The 18,776-nt window shown below is 45.5% G+C and overlaps 1 protein-coding gene across 7 annotated transcripts in view; it reads right to left on the bottom strand.

Annotated features, from left to right (window-relative positions):
* Nucleotides 1-18,776, bottom strand: part of RGS3 (regulator of G protein signaling 3) — a 140,999-nt gene that overhangs the window by 40,415 nt on the left and 81,808 nt on the right. For 2 of the 7 annotated variants that reach the window (XM_029201412.1, XM_029201410.1), the window contains one exon: nucleotides 14,147-18,173. The exons of the other annotated variants lie outside the window; for them this stretch is intronic. In XM_029201412.1, coding sequence (XP_029057245.1) covers nucleotides 18,066-18,173 — 108 coding nt within the window. In that variant the 3' untranslated portion in view covers nucleotides 14,147-18,065. Of the gene's footprint in view, nucleotides 1-14,146; nucleotides 18,174-18,776 lie in introns of those variants that run through there. 7 annotated transcript variants of the gene reach the window in all.

Here is an 18,776-nt window from a genome sequence, read left to right as displayed (position 1 = left end):
CACAGCCACCAAGCATCATCCTGACCTTGGGTGCTGCAGTGGCACAGGATGGCCAAGAGCCACGACCATCTCCTTTCCTGGCCCCAGTCCAACCAGCCACTCAGTGGCCTGGGATTTCAGGCTTTGGGGAGCAATCCTCAACCCAATGTGCTAGTGCCAGCTCCAGGGTCAGGCCGTCTTGACTACTGGAGTTCCTGGGAAGTGTTCGGCACAGATGTGGAAGTCAGCCCTGTGACCTTGGCCGCTAAATGCAGTTCACCCCCGGACTCCCCCGAGTTCAGCCCTTGCTTGGACTCTTGGGCCTAAGGCCAGGTCACCAAAATAGAGGGTCAGCGGATGAAAGACTGGACTGAAATGCTGGCTTTGCTGCTGTTTTCTGCAGGACCTGGGGCAAGGCCAGTCCCCTCCTTGGGCCTTAATTTCCCTGTCTCTAAAATGGGTGCTAGGGTTGGACGAGATCAGTGTCACCCAGCATGTGGTCTGCAGGATGCACTGGTCCATGAACTGCTTGTTACTGGTTTACAACAAGATAAGCAGCAAAATCAAGAGTGTTTGGAAACTTCTGTAGCAACTTGACATCGCCATGACATCCAAGTGCAAGACAATGGACTGGTCTGATTGAACACTTATAAGGCTAGTTCGGGTGCTGTCAAACCAGCGTGAGATATCATATACAGTGTGTGTTTTAACAAAAGTATAAGGCTCTTCACCGCAGGTGATTTAAGAAGCTCTGGTCAAAAATGTCCTTGTTTCCACGAGAACTCACTAACTAGGCCTCTAACATAGCACTCACACCTACAGTGGGACTCATGATCCTGTCACCCAAATGTTTCCCTCTCCACTGCTGCCAGCTCAGAGAATGGCACCACCAATCACCTGTTTGCCTGAACCAGACTCATGGGCGTCATCCCTATCCCAAACTCTCCCCCCATCCAACTAATCACCAGATCTCGCAGATCCCACATCCTCCACATCATGCGGATCTCTCAGCTCTCGATCCCTGTTCCCTGCACCCTAGTCCAAGGCACCAGCACCTCCTCCCAGGACGAGGGCAACAGTCTCCTAACTGCTCCCTACCTCTCGCCTTGCCATCCTCCACGCCATTCTCATCAACAAGGCCGGAGCTTTCTATGACACACATCAAACACAGAGCTCCCAGCGCCCCAGGATAAAGTTCAGACTCCTTACACAGCCTCTCGGACCCTGAACACTCTTCCGGCTCGCCTCGTGCTTCCTTTTCCCCTCCCTCATGCCCCCACGCACACTGGTCTACCTTAAGGTCCTCACCTAGAGTGATCCTTCCTACATCCCAGCTCCTGCCCCTTGCCTCACGTCCCTGACCAGATCCTCCCAGTAGGTGCCCTCATTGGGCCTTCTGTCACAAATGTCATCTTTTCATTATATATTGTTCATACTTGATTGGGGTCTGTCTTTCCTCCAGTTGTCCTCTACCACACTAGACTATTAATTAGCCCTATGGAGATGAGAACTATGTTGGTTGATGAACCACAAAGTAGAGGACATCTGCCTGGCCAGCTTCTATCTGTGCTTCTTTGCCATCTGAGGAACCACCCGTCCTTCCCCCACTCTCAAACCAGGTGATTCACGTGGAACTGACCCATCTCCCACTCCAGGGATGGCCATGTGACCCAGGCCACAGCCAATCACTTTATCCCATCCTATTGTCTTCAGTGACTGGGATAGGCACATGATCCAGCTTGAACCAATAAGACTCAGACCCAGGATTATTGCTGATATGATTGAGGGAGTCAAACTGTAAGGCCTTCATCCTGGTATTTCTGGCAACTATCTTCCATCACTAAGGGAGTGAGCCAACACATAAGCAGGTAGAGCCAAGAGATAGAGCGGGTGAAGCCAGTTCTTGGTGACATTGCTCAAGGTCTTGAATCCAGCTATGCCTGAAGGCTACCCTCCTAAATCCAATAAATTCCATTTCTTGGCTGAAGGTAATTTGAGTTGGATTCTTGTCACTTGCAACTGGAAGATTCTTGCCTAATGTGTGCTGAATCACCAGTGTTTAGCACAGTGTCTGACATACAATAGGTACTCTGGAATTATTTTTTCATTCATGCAGTCATTCAACAAATATTCAGCAGTGAGAAGGTGACCAGGTCTGCTTTATAGGAAGAATCATCTTGGCTGCTGTTTAGAGGGGTGACTAACGGAACAGAAGTAGGAACCAGGAGATCCACCAGGAGACCATGCAGTCGTACCAGGGACAGAGATGAGGCCTGAAGAGCACGGCTGAACAGAGGGAAAAGGGGGGAGGGGAAAATTCCCAATTCCGAATTCACTGGAGAACCTCTGATGATCTCTGCTCCTCTCTGGTCCTCAGTTTCTCAATCTCTTTCAGCTCCTTCATTCTAGCATTCCTATGTTTTCTCCTACTGCTTATAGAGTCCCTAGCTGTCAACACTCAAATTTGCACTGAAGGGTATTGAGGTCAGGGTCAGGGTCAAGTCTGGAAGTTGGTTCTGACAGGCAGGGAGTATAGCTCAGTAGCTAAGAACACAGGTTCTGAAGCCAGTTGCCTGGGTTTGGATCATGGACTATACCTCCTAGCTGTGAGACCTTGTACAGTCTATTTAACCTCTCTGTTCCTTTGTTTCTTCACCTATAAAATGGGAATAATAACAACAGTGTTAAGCAGATTGCATATTACAGCAGAAGGAAAGTACATTTGATAAATATGAGGTGGTATTATTATTATTATTTGTAGTAGGAAATCCAAAAAGAGGAAATTTTAAAGCATAGAAAATAAATTATTCCAAAAATCAGTAAAAAATTTCCTTGAACTAAGGGAAGGCTTGGGTCTTCAGACCAAAAAGGCTTACCTAGTTAGTACCAGAAAAAATTACCAAAAGAGAGCAAACAACTAGAAATAATCTGGGGAAATTTCTAAATTCCAAAGACTACAAAGAGAAATCCTGCTTGCTTCCATAAAGAAACTTTAGCGAATCAAGTGAGTACTGTACTTCTTACAACACCAAATGCTGGGACAATAGAGCCTTTCTCTCAGGTTTCTGGGGGAGAAGGACTATTAACCTAGAATTCACTACTCAAGCAAAAGATGACTCAAACATGAGGGCAAATATTTTCAGACTTACAAAGACTAAGAAAGTACGCCACCCACAGATCCTTTCTGAAAAATTTACTCAAGAAAGCTCTCCAAACCAAAATGAATCAAAATCTAGAAGTCAAGAAAAAGATGCTGTGGGATACAAGACACTGGCAAGCAGTGAAGCCAGAAACATTTATACACTTAACTACGGATGACATCATTGATAAGTTAAATGCAATTTTAAGTAAATGATTCTCAAAATGCAATAGAACTAATGTTTAAGAATAATAACAATCAGAAATAAAATTTCAGATGATTTCAGCAATACCTAGGAGTCAAGGAGAAGAGCAAAGAGAAGTATGGGCCAGCTTATTATGGGTTGTAGGACATGAGGACATGCTATTATAGATCTGGTGTCATTCTTTTTTTTTTTTTTAACATCTTTATTGGAGTATAACTGCTTTACAATGGTGTGTTATTTCTGCTTTATAACAAAGTGAATCAGCTATACATAAACATATATCCCCATATCTCCTCCTTCTTGCGTCTCCCTCCCACCCTCCCTATTCCACCCCTCCAGGCAGTCACAAAGCACCGAGCTGATCTCCCTGTGCTATGCGGCTGCTTCCCACTAGCTATCTATTTTACATCTGGTAGTGTATATATGTCCATGCCACTCTCTCACTTCGTCCCAGCTTACCCTTCCCCCTCCCTGTGTCCTCAAGTCCATTCTCTAAGTCTGTGTCTTTATTCCTGTCTCTTGCCCCCTAGGTTCTTCAGAACCATTTTATTTTATTTAGATTCCATATATATGTGTTAGCATACGGTATTTGTTTTTCTCTTTCTGACTTACTTCACTCTGTATGACTGACTCTAGGTCCATCCACCTCACTACAAATAACTCGGTTTCGTTTCTTTTTATGGCTGAGTAATATTCCATTGTATATACGTGCCACATCTTCTTTATCCATTCGTCTGTCGATGGACACTTAGGTTGCTTCCATGTCCTGGCTATTGTAAATAGTGCTGCAATGAACATTGTGGTACATGACTCTTTCCGAATTATGGTTTTCTCAGGGTATATGCCCAGCAGTGGGATTGCTGGGTCATATGGTAGTTCTATTTTTAGTTTTTTAAGGAACCTCCATACTATTCTCCGTAGTGGCTGTATCAATTTACATTCCCACCAACAGTGCAAGAGGGTTCCCTTTTCTCCACATCCTCTCCAGCATTTACTGTTTGTAGATTTTGGGGGTGTCATTCTTGATATTGAAATACGTTGGTGAAAAAGATATGGGTAAAATCACCAGCAGACTAGAATTAGGGTGTGTAACTTCAGAGGAAATTTTACAGACGAATAATGAGAAGTTAGCCTTGGGATATTTAATACTACTAAAACATATTATGAAGCTACAGTGATTAAGTGTCAGTATGATGTAGAAATAGACGAATAAATGAGGGAAACAAGCGAATTCAAAAATCAACCCACCAATGTGTGGAAATTTGGTCTATGATAAATGAGTAAAGGAAGGATAACTCAAAAAAATAGGTTTGGGGCTTCCCTGGTGGTGCAGTGGTTAAGAATCTGCCTGCCAATGCAGGCGACACGGGTTCGAGCCCTGGTCTGGGAAGATCCCACATGCCGCGGAGCAACTAGGCCCGTGAGCCACAACTACTAAGCCTGTGCATCTGGAGCTTGTGCTCCGCAACGAGAGGCCGCGACAGTGAGAGGCCCACGCACTGCGATGAAGAGTGGCCCCCACTCGCTGCAACTAGAGAAAGCCCTCGCACAGAAATGAAGACCCAACAAAGAACGAAAGAAAGAAAGGAAGGGAGGGAGGGAGGGAGGGAGGGAGGGAGAGAGAGAGAGAGAGAAAGAGAGAGAGAGAGAAAGAAAGAAAGAGAGAAAGAAAGAAAGAAAGAAAGAAAGAAAGAAGGTTTCATTTAAAAAAAAAATAGGTTTGGCAAAATTGGTCAACCACTTGGGAAAAAAATTAGTGAGAGTTCCATCTGACACCAGGCACTAGATTAAGTGCAGATGAATTAAAAATATGAATGTAGGGCTTCCCTGGTGGCGCAGTGGTTGAGAGTCCACCTGCCGATGCAGGGGATATGGGTTCGTGCCCCAGTCCGGGAAGATCCCACATGCCGCGGAACGGCTAGGCCCGTGAGCCAAGACTGCTGAGCCTGCGCTTCTGGAGCCTGTGCTCCACAACAGGAGAGGCCACAACAGTGAGAGGCCCGCATACCGCAAATAAATAAATAAATAAATATGAATGTAAAACATAAAAGGTTAAAAGTACTGGAAAAGTATACAGAAGAATATTCGTTATAATTTTGGAGAGGAAAAGGCCTCAGAAAGTATAGCCCCCTACCCTCAAAAAACAGACTTGACTACAAAAATATTTGATTATTAAAAAATGTTAACTTCTGAATGATAAAAGATACTATAAATAAAGTTAAAAGGTAAATGATAAACTGGAAAAAATATTTGTAACCTACATAATAAGCAAATGGCTAATATTCTAATATTACAAATAAAACAAATGCCCCAGTAGAAAACTGGGCAAATGATATGAACTGAAGAGCCGAAGAAGAAATATAAATGACTAATAAATGTAAAAAGAAGCCCAACCTCACTAATAATCAAATAATTATATACAGCCACTATGGAGAACAGTATAGACGTTCCTCAAAACACTAAAAATACAACTACCATATGACCCAGCAATCCCACTCCTGGTCATATACCCAGAGAAAAACATAATTCAAAAAGATACATACACCCCAATGTTCATTGCAGCACTATTTACAATAGCCAGGACATGGAAGCAACCTAAATGTCCATCAACAGAGGAATGGATAAAGAAGATGTGCTACATATATACAATGGAATATTACTCAGCCATAAAAAGGAACGAAATAGTGCCATTTGCAGAGATATGGATAGATCTAGAGACTGTCATACAGGGTGAAGTAAGTCAGAAAGAGGAAGACAAATGTCATATATACTATTGCTTATATGTGGAACCTAGAAAAATGGTACAGATGAACTTATTTGCAAAGCAGAAATAGAGACACAGATGTAGAGAACTTATGGATACCAAGGGGGTTGGGGGTGGGATGAACTGGGAGACTGGGATTGACATATATACACTACTATGTATAAAATAGATAACTAATGAGAACCTACTGCATAGCTCAGGGAACTCCACTCAGTGCTCTGTGGTGACCTAAATGGGAAGGAAATCTAAAAAAGAGGGGATAGATGTATATGTATAACTGATTCACTTTGCTGTACAGCAGAAACTAACACAACGTTGTAAATCAACTATACTCCAATAAAAATTAATTTAAAAATTTTTTTAAATAAAAAGAAAGAGGGAGAACTTTTAAGACTGATGTGAAAGGTTTATATGATATACTAAGTTTATGTGTATGGAAAAAATATTTGGAGGAACACACCAAACTTACAGCAGTGGCTATCAATGGGGAAAGGGCTTGGAGAATGGGAGATTTTCTTTATTTTATTCAGCTCAGCAATGTTTAGGATATATTTGTACAAGTTTTGTACAAGTATATCAAGGAATATATGTAATGCAAATAAATAAATATTCCCATTTGTAATATAAATAAAATTTTTCAATTTCCTCAAATAAGTTTAACAACAAATGTGCAAGACCAGTATGGAAATTTTTTTTCAAAACTTTACTTCGGAAATCTTAAAAGAAGATTTGCATAAATGAAGAGACATAATTCTGTTGCTGGATGGGAAGACAGTGTTGTATAGACTTCAAAACTCCCCTTTTTGATGTATATTTTTAAATGTAATTACAATGCAAATCTCAATGAGATTTGGTGGGGAGAGGCAGGGAGGAGGTGGGGACTTAATAAAATTATATTGAATTGCATTTAAAAGAACAAATATTCATTAATCATTAGAGAAATGCAAATCAAAACTACAATGAGATATCATCTCACACCAGTCAGAATGGCCATCATCAAAAAATCTACAAACAATAAATGCTGGACAGGGTGTGGAGAAAAGGGAACCCTCTTGCAATGCTGGTGGGAATGTGAATTGGTACAGCCACTACGGAGAACAGTATGGAGGTTCCTTAAAAAACTACAAATAGAACTACCATATGACCCAGCAATCCCACTACTGGGTATATACCCTGAGAAAACCATAATTCAAAAAGAGTCATGTACCAAAATGTTCATTGCAGCTCTATTTACAATAGCCTGGAGATGGAAACAACCTAAGTGTCCATCATCGGATGAATGGATAAAGATGTGGCACATGTATACAATGGAATATTACTCAGCCATAAAAGGAAACGAAATTGAGCTATTTGTAATGAGGTGGATAGACCTAGAGTCTGTCATACAGAGTGAAGTAAGTCAGAAAGAGAAAGACAAATACCGTATACTAACACATATATAAGGAATTTAAAAAAAAAATGTCATGAAGAACCTAGGGGTAAGACAGGAATAAAGACACAGACCTACTAGAGAATGGACCTGAGAATATGGGGAGGGGGAAGGGTAAGCTGTGACAAAGCGAAAGAGAGGCATGGACATATATACACTACCAAACGTAAAATAGATAGCTAGTGGGAAGCAGCCGCATAGCACAGGGAGATGAGCTCGGTGCTTTGTGGGAGATACAAGAAGGAAGAGATATGGGGACATACGTAGACGTATAACTGATTCACTCTGTTATAAAGCAGAAACTAAGACACCAACGTAAAGCAATTATACTCCAATAAAGATGTTAAAAAAAATAAAAGAACAAATATGTGAGAAAAGGATTCTTTTATAAAAAGAGTAATGAGAGGATACTTATCCTAACATAATGTAAAAGCACTGGAGCAAATAACTGTTTGGAAAGAATGAAAAGCATTTTTGCTCATACCATATACCAAAGTAAATTCCAGATAGACTAAATGTTAAAAGTTGAAAAATAAAACCATAAAGTTCAAGGTGTGGGGGGAAGTGAATATTGTATAACCCTGGGGTGGATACCACAACACTAAAGGCAAAATAATATTTTTTTTAATTTATAAATATGATATTAGTCATCAGAAAAACACAATTCAAAACCACCATGAGATGCTATTTCACAACCACTAGGATGGCTATGATTTTAAAAAAACAGGAAAATAACAAGTGTTAGAGAGAATGTGGAGAAATCGGAATACTTGTACGCTGATGGTGGGAAGGTAAAATCATGAAGCTACTTTGGAAAAGATTCTAGCAGCTCCTCAGAAAGTTAGAAAGAGTTACCATTTGATCCAGGAATTCTACTCCTATGTATATACTCAAAAGAAATGAAAACATACGTCCACACAAAAACCTGTACACAAACATTTATGGCAGCATTATTCATAATAGTCCAAAGGTGGAAACAACCCAAAGATTCAACAGATGACTGAATAAATAAAATGTGGTATAGCCATACAATGGAATATTTTTCCACCATAAGAGGAATAAGGTCCTGATACATGCTGCAACATGGATAAACCTTGAAAACCTCATGCTAAGTGAAGGAAGCCAGTCACAAAAGACTTAATATTACATGATTCCATTTATAGGAAACGTCTAGAACAAATCTATAGAGACAGAAAGTGGATTAGTGGTTGTGTAGGTCTGGAGGAGATGGGGGAATGGGTGGGTGATAGCTAAAGGGTACGGTTTCTTTTGGAAATAATGAAAATGTTCTAAAATTGACTGTGGTGATGGCTGCACAAGTCCGTAAATATACTAAAAGACCATTGAGTTGTACACTTTAAACAGATAAATTGTATGATTTGTGAATAATACTTCAATAAAGCTGCCACCAAAGCAATTTACAGATATGACTACCTATAAATCAGAAACATCTATAGTTTAAAAAAATAAAAGGTTAATATACAAATATCCTTATTTTATAAAGAGCTCTTGTGAATTAATAAACTATAAACAGCCCAACAGAAAAATGGACAAAAGATCTGAACAAGCTACTCACAGAAGAGGTAACGTAAATAACTGAAAGGCATGTAAACATCCAACATCTCTAGTACTCAAAGAAATGAACCTACTAAAAAATGTAACAATGCACAGTGTTGGTGAGTGTGTGGGGAAATGCTCTCTTACCCAGACTGTATCAATTTGCTTGGGACTGAGGGGTTTCCCAGGAAGCAAGATTTGTCATGTTAAAAAGGGAGAGTCTGGGGCAAAGCAGGATGAATTGGTCAATCTTAACTGGGATTATAAATTGGTACAATCATTCTGGAGAGTAATTTGGCAATAGGTATCAAGAGCCTTTTTTACAAATATATACCCTTTCATCTGGAAATTCTAGTAGCAGGAATTGATTCTAACAAAACATTCATTTATCAACAAGTATTTGTGGTGGGTCAAAGATGTACACTGGATGCTGGGGATATAGCTATAAAGATTTTTTATCTCAGGTTTTTGTAACAATGAAATATTGTCAACAACCTAAATGTTGACCTACTGGAGATTTTTAAAAATAAAACCTGTTTCATCTACACAATGAAATACTCTATAGGCACTAAAAATGATGTTGTAGAAGCACATTTATTGACATGGAAACGTGGATACACTACATTGTTAAATGGAAAAAAGCAACTCAGAAAACTGTGTGCATGGGCAACCCCAAATTTGCAATTTGTTTATACACACAAACGTATATGTGTGTATAAACAAATACCTGACAGGATACGCCCCAAAATGTTAACAGTGGTTATCTCTGGGTGTTGGGATGAAGGGTGAACATTTCCTTCTCCTGTTTCAACTGTACTAAATGTTTTCTTCATAATAAACATGAATTACTTTTGTAACAATACAACAAAAGTCAACTGCATTCAAAAAAACAAAAAACCCCACACCTGCCATGCCCTCATGGGTGGAGGGCCAAGGAAGGGGGCTGCAGAGTCAAGCACATGTTCACACTTGATCTAGCAATAACAGCTGCCACTAAGCACAGTCGTCCCTTGGTATCCTGTGTGCTGGGAGGTGGGTGGTTCCAGGACCTCCGGCAGATACCAAAATCCAGGGATGCTCAAGTCACTTATATGAAATGGCATAGTATTTGCATAGAACCTACACACATCCCTCCCACATACTTTAAATCATCTCTAGATTACCTATAATACTAATACAATGTAAATGTCATGTAAATAGTTGTACGACGGAAATACTATGTAAATAGTCACCAGCTCAGCAAATTCAAGTTTTGCTTTTTGGAACTTTCTGGAATGTTTTTTTTTTTTCCTATCTGCGGTTGGTTAAATCTGTGGAAGCGGAACCCGCAGATACGGAGGGCTGTCTGTACCTACTACATACCAGGCACTTTGCACAGACCATTCCCCTTACTCCTGAGGAGAACCCTGTGAGAGAGATGTCCTTGTCTCATTTGACAGAGGCTAGGTAACGTGCCAGTAATCCCACAGCTAGTGAGAAGCAGAGCTGGGATTTGGCCCCTGGCCTGCCTACCTCTGAATCAGGCCCCTGCCTCTACCTTAGCTGCCCCTGCTTGTTCCTGGGGATGGGCAGAGAAAGGTCCCAAGCCACTAGGCCCTCTTGTCCTGCAGGCTGGTTCTGTGCGGGCCCTTGTCCTCCCTCCCTGCAGACAGTCTAGGGGGCGACAGAAGGACAAATCAGCAAGGGTGGGGACAACGGCAAGGGGAAGGCGTGGCGCTGGCAGGCCAGTTGGCTGAGGTCAGGGCTCAGGGCAGACTAGCCAGGGACTCCTCGCCTGCTGGGCGACATTCAGGAAGCCTAACCACATCCGGCCCCAGGAGTTCCCAGGCCCTGTGGGCTCCCAGTGGTAGGGAGAGAAAACCTCGCCTGGCCTGCTGCCGCCTTGCTAAAAGCAGGAGGAAAACAGCCTGCCATCTGGGACCTTCCCCCTGGGCTGGGGACGGCTGGCCAGTCCTTTCCCCACTGCGGGCCTCCAGGGTCTCCTCTTCTGTGTGGGGAGGGGCCGTGACGGCTGGTGGCTCCAGGACCCTCCCAGATCTAAATTCTCTGAATCGATGGTGCTTCCTCACAGAGGGCCCGGCAGGAAGAGGAAGGGGGTGAGGCGTCCCACCCAGCTCCCGAAGGAGCCCCTTCCTCTTCCCCTCAGCTCCAATCCCACTACTATTTTTAGAACTGGGAGCGTCTCCGCCAGCCCTGCCCTGCTCAGAGCTCCAGGTAAAACACAGCAGCCCCATTCATTCTGCTCCAGCAAGAACGCGTGGGGAATTTATAGACAAGCCAGCCGACCAGACAACCTCTCCCCACACCATTAGCAGGGCTATTTCTCACTATTTCCATTAGACAGCCCAAAGTGATGACTTACTTTTCCTAATGACAACACAGCCAAGTGAGATGACAAGTGTCTCTAGGACAGTCTGTACCCCGCCCCGTCCCCAACCTGGCAGACTCTTCAAAGGCCGCTGAAGGGGAGCGCTGAGCGCGGGGTCCTAGTTCCAGCTCTAGCACCAATTATGTGCCCCTGGCCAAGTTCTTGCCCCTCTCTTGGTCTTGGTTTCTACAAATCAGCTTGTTAATCGATTGATCCTGGTGAGGGAGGGAGGAGGCTTTTCAGTTCCACACTCAAAGATTCTGTGGTTCTATCAAAATTCTAGTCACTCGTGAAACAAATATTATATTCTCTGCTTTGTGGTGTGTGTTGAGCTGTATTCCCAAATCATCTGAGAGTTGATGATGGGTCTCAGAATGCATTTTCCCATTGAAAATTGTGTTATAAATGGTGGTCAGCTTCCTAGGCTAGCCTACTGAACACTTAATTTTCTCCCACGAGGAGAAACAGCAGAAACCTATATTGTGATAGAATTTAACCAAAATGGAAAACGACTAACGTTTAAAAGACACTGTTTTAGAAAATTTACCCTGGGTAGTGTTTGAGCAAAAGAAGATATACATTAAAGGCAATGAAAAAGTCTGTGGCAACTTCTGGGGAAGAGTCTGAAGGAGACTTCTGACCACACTGGAAACTAAAGGCACTGCACACAGATTCTCACTACTTCCATTGAAAGTTAGCTTTATGCCATAGACCAGGAGTCCGATTAAAGAACCTATGTGTATACCTGTATATGTGAAGTTAAAACAAGAGTCCAGTGAGCAGGAAAAAAGAAGGGCCAGGGGAAGATTCTAGGTTCGAAAGCTCCTTGCCATTTTCCCTGGTGGGGGGCGAGCCTGAAGGAGGCACACTTGGCTGGGAGGAAGCAGGGCTGTGCTTACAATCCGAGTGCCTGTGATGAGGACCCCTTCCTGTATAAGGTTCATACGTATACTTATTTGTCTCAAGTACATGATGAATATTAACCACGTACAACACTTGCATATATTCACACACATACACTCTTGTTTCAATGTGAAGACCAAAATGTCTGATTTCTTTTTTCTTTTAACCTGTTATTAGAGTCCTGAGGCTTTGAAGATGACTCCTGGAGATCACCTAAATTCAACTCCCTCATTTTTCTTGGTAAAGAAACAAATGATCAGAGAAGTGAAGTAATTTGCCCAAAGTCCCTCAGTGAATTACAAGCAAAATCAGTATTTGAACCAAGATCTTCAGAATCCTACTCTGGTTTTCTCTGAAGGCAAGGAGCTCAGTGAGAAGGGAGCTCCACAAACCCAGGGAAGAGAACCATAGGAGCAGTTCTGGGTCTCAGAAGGGTCTCCTTCCCTCTGAGGATGCCCAGAAGTCAGTGTGGATATGGTGGCATCTATAACCCTGAAGTGAGTCTGGCCAGATTAGATTGCCTAAGACCAAGTGGGGATCCAGGCTCTGGTCTTACAAAGCCGAGGTGCAATGGAAAAAGCTCTGAGCCAAGAAAGGCAGGAGACCTGCGTTCTAGTCCTGGCTCTGACACTTCCTTGTCCCATGAACCTGGCCAGGTCACTTCCCCTTTTTGAGCCTCAGTTTCCTCGTCTAGATTCCAAAACGTGAGAGGCTTGAACTGCATGGCCCAATCCAATTCTACAACATCTACTGAGCACCTACCAAGGACCAGGCAGTAACAGAATCAGAAATAAATAAACTTTGACCTCCACTGGCTCCCAAGGAGCTCACGGTCTTGCAGGTGAGACATATCTGCCTAACTCACTGTGCTAAAGATGAACAAAACACTGTGGAATACAGAGGGGGAAGCAGTGGCTTCTGACGCACGTCTGAGAAAGGTGTCTCAGGGGAGGCTTGAAGGCTGAGGACTGTATGTGTCAGGAACAGCAGAGGAGGGCAGGCGACATCAGGCAGAAGAAACAGCCTAAACACGAACATGCGTGGGGAATTCAGAGAAGGAAAATAATCCAATACGGCCGAGCTGTGGGCACAAAGCAGGAGGGCAGAGGGTGAGCCTTAAGAAGCAGGCTGGGACCATGGCCTCCCACGATGGTCTTGGAGCGGAAAGTGTGACTGCTCAGCTTCCCCACCCCTCCCAGCTTGGATGGTCTGTGACTGCTGAAAAGTAGGAGAGCAGAGCAATCCAAAGCCAGTGCTCTGGAGCTGGGCACCCAGGTTCCAATCCAAGCCACCCACTGGCTGTGTGACCTTGGGCAAGTTTCTTCTCAAAGACTCAGCGTCCTTACCTGTATCAATTGGGTATAATGAGAGTAAATGTGTAAGGACCACAAAGAACCTCACGAAGCTGTAGTGAGGATTAAAGAGACAATGTAGGTGAAGAGCCTGGCATTGCTCCAGGTTCATGGCCTAAGCGCTCACTTATAAATTACCTACTGTTATTATTCTACTCTTAAACCAAGGATCTGGGAACAGTTTGGAGGACAGTGGCCCTATACAGAGAAAGGCTTGAAGAAAGATGAGGTCAAGACAAGATAGAGGGTAAGGTTGTGCTATCTTCCTTAAGAACAAAAAAAGATAGCAAGATGACTGAGGCCAAGAGGAAGGTGGGAAGAAGGCAGTCTCTCCGCAGCCAGACGGGCAGCGAGGAGGGGAGGGCAGAGAGCTGTAGAGACTGGAAAACAGGTTTTTGGCGGGGGTGGGTGGGTTGGGGGGGGGTGGCGGCGGGTGGAGAATATCTGAAATCTAGTCCATTTGACACCCAGTTACTTAGGGTTGAGATTCCAAGTCAGTCAACTGGCAAAATCTGGGCCCCAAACCTGGAGTAGGCTCTCCCCTCACCCTCAACAGGGCAGAGGTCAAAGGCCTCCTTCCTGTACTCATGCGCAGTGCATCTGGGCCTGAACCTGAGCCATCCCTCTCTGCCTTCGGCCGCTGTTCATTGGGGCCAGGTACCCCAAGACTGTGCTGCTGGTCCTCATGAATGCCAGACTCAAAAGGGGGATGGGGTAACCCCACCATCCCAGTGCTGCTGAGAGCCTGTCTTCAGGACTTCCACCTTGTCTTTCACATCAGACCTCTTAAATCTTGTGTGAAGCTATTCATCTTGTCAGCCTGGGCCACCCCTGGGCCATATGAACTCGAAGTTTATTCTCCACTGTGTAGAGCATAAGGCATCTCATTTTTATTAGTCCTAAAGCATCCCCTCTAGAGCTTAAAGGGCCACGATTTCTGCATGCAGGATATCTTCCTCCTGGCTCTTCCTGGAGGAGATGATTGATTTCTCTTACTTCCACTCCTAAGAGGCAAACCTTTCATTTGGAAAGAGCAATGGATTAGGTTGCAAGGCCTTGGCTTGAGGACTAGCTCGGTCTCTTACCAGTTATGTGACCTTGGATAAATCACTTAACTTCTCTGAGTCTTAGTTCCTTCCATCCGTAGAACAAGGCTGCTGGGAGGTCTAAGGGAGATAATGCCTGGGGATCCCAGTTGCCACCTCTGAAGCCCATGCTCTCGCTGTGGGCAGCCCTCCCACATTGTGAAATTGCCCACACCTTCAATCTGCAGAACGCTCTTGGTGCCGTGTATGAGAAATTCAGGCTTTGGTGGCAGAATTTATGAAAAAAGAATTTAAACTAAAGAATAAAAAAAAAAAAGAGGCATACATAAATAAATGTCATCATTATTTCCGACAGGTTCCAACTCCCAAAGGGCCAAAGGACCCAGGCGGCAGAGACCAGAGCATGACTGCTTCCAGGAGAGACTGGGAGTTTCAACAGACCCAGAGCCTGAGACAATAAGAAAACAAAAAAATGGGATCAAAGGATGTGTGGGGAACTTAAAGAATCACTTTGCATTCAAATCGCACAGATGGCCTTTTCAACAATAAATGGTTGTGCTCCCATGCTCCCAGCTCGCCCCGAGACACACACCAAGACAATTGGCCCATCAGGAAAGAGACCATTGTGTGAGCTTCTTAGCGTGATTTATGTGGAGGGAGGGGCTCGGCCATGTTTCCCGTGATTATGACTCTCAAATGCGATTTTGATGTGTTCATCATCCTGGACGTCTCGGATGGACTGGGCCTCTGAGGAGCAGTGGCCACCGGTCATATTTCATCTTCTCGAGCCCGTGGAGCCAAATTAATTGTCTCATCGATTTGAGAGGCAGAGCAGCAATGGCGCTGTGGCTCACAACAGTCACTGGGAAGATGGGTCCAGGGCCCTCCAGGAGCTGATGTCTGCTTTCCCAGCAGCCAGCCAGGTCTAGGACCCTGACGGGAGCTTCCGCTCCACTCAGCAGCTTGTTGGGACAAGCCAGAGGAAAGTGCTGTCCCCAGGGCTAAGTGCCGCGTTCCGAGTCTCCATTTCCCTGCTGCCAGAGCTCCCCCGTCCTCTGCACCTGTCTGGTGGACAGAGGTAGGTCCCCAGGTCCGGGAGAGAAAAGCTCGCTGTCTTCCTAGACAGGCAATTCTCCTGCGCCTCACACTCCCCTTAATGTCATTCTGTAAGGGAATCAAATGAAGTCATGGTGCAGCTTGCTGTCTGTGCAGACTCAGCTGCTCAGCCGCTCAGAATTAACCCTGCAGGCGGAGTCTCGGCTGATAGACACTGCGGATCACTTGTCCCACTTCAGGCCCAGGCTATTCCCCTGCTGGGCAGGGCATTGGGCTGATCCCCTGTTAGATTACTGATGCGACGTGTCTGATCTTTCCTAGGCTGGGAGGAGGGGTGATCCGTGGGAGGTAAGGGGCAAATTCTCTTCTGGGCCACCCTTCTTAGGGGTCAAGTAGCCAAAGCAGCTGAGCAAACTCACCAGGGCACAAGACCCCTCGCTAAAGACACGGAGAAGCTCTTAAAAGACACAACACGGAGTGTCCAAGCTCCAAGGGGACTTCTCTAAACTGAAGTCCAGCCTCTCTGACCCCCTTTCTATGCAAATGACCCTGATCCTACACATGCCCTTTGTGTGTGAGCTATGTCTGCGCAGTTAGAGAAGGGTGTGAAAGCTGCCCAGCGCCGGGCCGCACCGGAAGATACAGCAGGCAGTGAGCAGGCTGCGCTCCAGTCGCTGCTCCCATGTAGGCCTTCTGTCAGCCTCATGGCAGGACGGCCTCCTCTAAGTGTGCTGAGCCTCACTTAGCCCCAGTCCCTGACCCTCAGGAGCTCTGCAGAAAGCAAACCCAGTCAGTTTCCAGAGGGCTGTGTTCACAGGACGGAGGGACAGCATAGGCCACCCCTGCTGAGGCTGGGGGGCTGTGAACTTGACCACCTTGGCCAGCTGAAGCACCCATAACTCCCAACTCCCAGGGACATTCTCAGAACTCAGCACTGGCCCCTACCCAGGCCTCACCAGGAGGGGGTTCTGTGAGGAAGGCCCCATCCTTACGTGCATCCACTGAAAGAGTGAGACACAGTGGAGGATGAGGGTGAGAGTGGTGGAGGGACAGGAAACTCTCTCTTCTCATCGCAGAGCCTCCCCTACCCGAGGGTCTGGGCATTCACATACCCGCCTCCCCAGACATCATCCAGGACGGGCCACCATCACCCATCACCTGGAGGACTGAAGGGACGCCCCCCCTAAAAAAAAAACTGATCTCCTCACACCCACTTGGGCCCCTCCTTGGGTTCTCTCATCGTCTAGAAATGTCCCTGAGATTCTGTGACTCCCTTTCTCAAAAGCCTTCAATGGCTTCCCACTGTGTCTCAAATGCAATCAATACATTAACGACCAAAGCCCTGTACGATCTGGCCCCCACCTACTTGGTCTTCCCCCTCGCTAAGCTCCAGCTCCAACGGCCCAGGCTCCGTTCCTCCAGCACGTCCTGCTCCTTGCTATCTCGGGTACTCTTCGCAGGCTGCTCCATCTGTCTGGAAAACCCTTTCCAAAGTCCTTGACTGGCTAACTCCTTTCTTGGCTTAAAGGTTATGCTCTTCCCCTCTCCCACCCCACACCCACACACAGCAATGTCTAATAATATTCTCTCTTAAAGGAATCCTTTCTTTTCCTTCATAGATGATCACAGTGTGTAATCCCGTGTGTGTGTGTGTGTGTGTGTGTGTGTGTGTGTGTGGTGTGTGTGTTGGTGTTTATGTAATGCTCTCTCCCCCACTAAGACTGAAACCTTGATAAGAGCAGAGACCATGTCCCTCTCATTCTCCACAGTATCTCCAGCTCCTAGCCCAGAACCTGGCATAAAGTAGACGCCCTAAAAATATCTGATGGATGAAGGAATGAACGCATGAGTCCAGATGAAAAATGAGCGAACGGGTGGAGATGTCTTCTGGCAGCAGCTGATCCCGGCATTGTTCTCCATCAGGGCTGACCTCTCCCAGCTTCTCCTGCTGCCCCTGAGGCAGGCGCTGGAACCACCGGTAGCCCAGATGCTATTTCACCTCCTTCTTCCTTGTAGGGAATAAGCTTCTGGGTCTTCTCCATTTGGGACTTTCTGAGCCAGTCTGCATCTGCCCACAGGGCCTCTCACACCACTGTGGTCCTTCTGACGCCAGTCCACACACCCGTGGGGCCACTCCCTTCAGATGACCCTAGGCCCACCATCTTGGTCCTCCGTTTTGGGTCCAGTTGAGGTGAGGTTACTGTGTGGTAAGGGATGCCCAAGAAAGAGTTAAGTTGCCAGAAGCAGAGTCCTGCCCTTGGGTTTGCTCAGCCAATCAGAGTCTGTCCTGATGAGGTAAAGCTTCTATCCTGGGTAGCATTGGTTGAGTTGGCCGGCCCCATCTCCTGCTGGAGAGAGCCATAAGGGTGCAGTTTCTGTGGAACCAGACAGAACTGGAATTAGCTCGCTGTCGACTCGGGCCAGGGCTGCCTGACTCCAGGACCTGCCCCTGCTGCTTTCTACGGTGCTCAGATAGACCCTGGCATCTCCAGGGCCCCATCTCTAGCCGCCCTAGTGGAGATGACGAGGTGGCACGCACCGTGGTGTCACACCTGGGAGAAGTCTTACAGCCAGAGCACACCCAGGAGGCCTCAGTTTCCCTGCCTGGTCCCAGGAATACAGCAGGTGGCTACCAGGAAGTGACATGGAGCAGTCGTTACATGTGCTCAAAGCAGCAGCATTCAGCTTCAATAAACAAGGTCACTAGATGAATCTTCCTATATAGACATAACTTTAATAATAATAATAATTCACAGAGTTCTTCTTGTGTGCCACTTTGCTAAGCGCATTACATGAGTTTAATCCTCACGAGAACCCTGTTCATCCATCTACTTTACTAATGAAAATCCTGAGTCTCACAGAGCCTCGGTGCCTCACCTGAGGTCACAGAGCGGTAAGAGCTCACGCCTCCCATATCACTCGCTATGTCTATTTTTGAACCGTCTGTTGGCATATCGGTCTCCACCGCTGGACCGCAA

Source organism: Monodon monoceros, unplaced genomic scaffold (genome assembly GCF_005190385.1).
Source record: "Monodon monoceros isolate NGI ecotype Baffin Bay Population unplaced genomic scaffold, NGI_Narwhal_1 Super_Scaffold_5, whole genome shotgun sequence".
Taxonomy (NCBI): domain Eukaryota; kingdom Metazoa; phylum Chordata; class Mammalia; order Artiodactyla; family Monodontidae; genus Monodon; species Monodon monoceros.
This window is presented reverse-complemented; position numbering and strand designations above follow the sequence as displayed.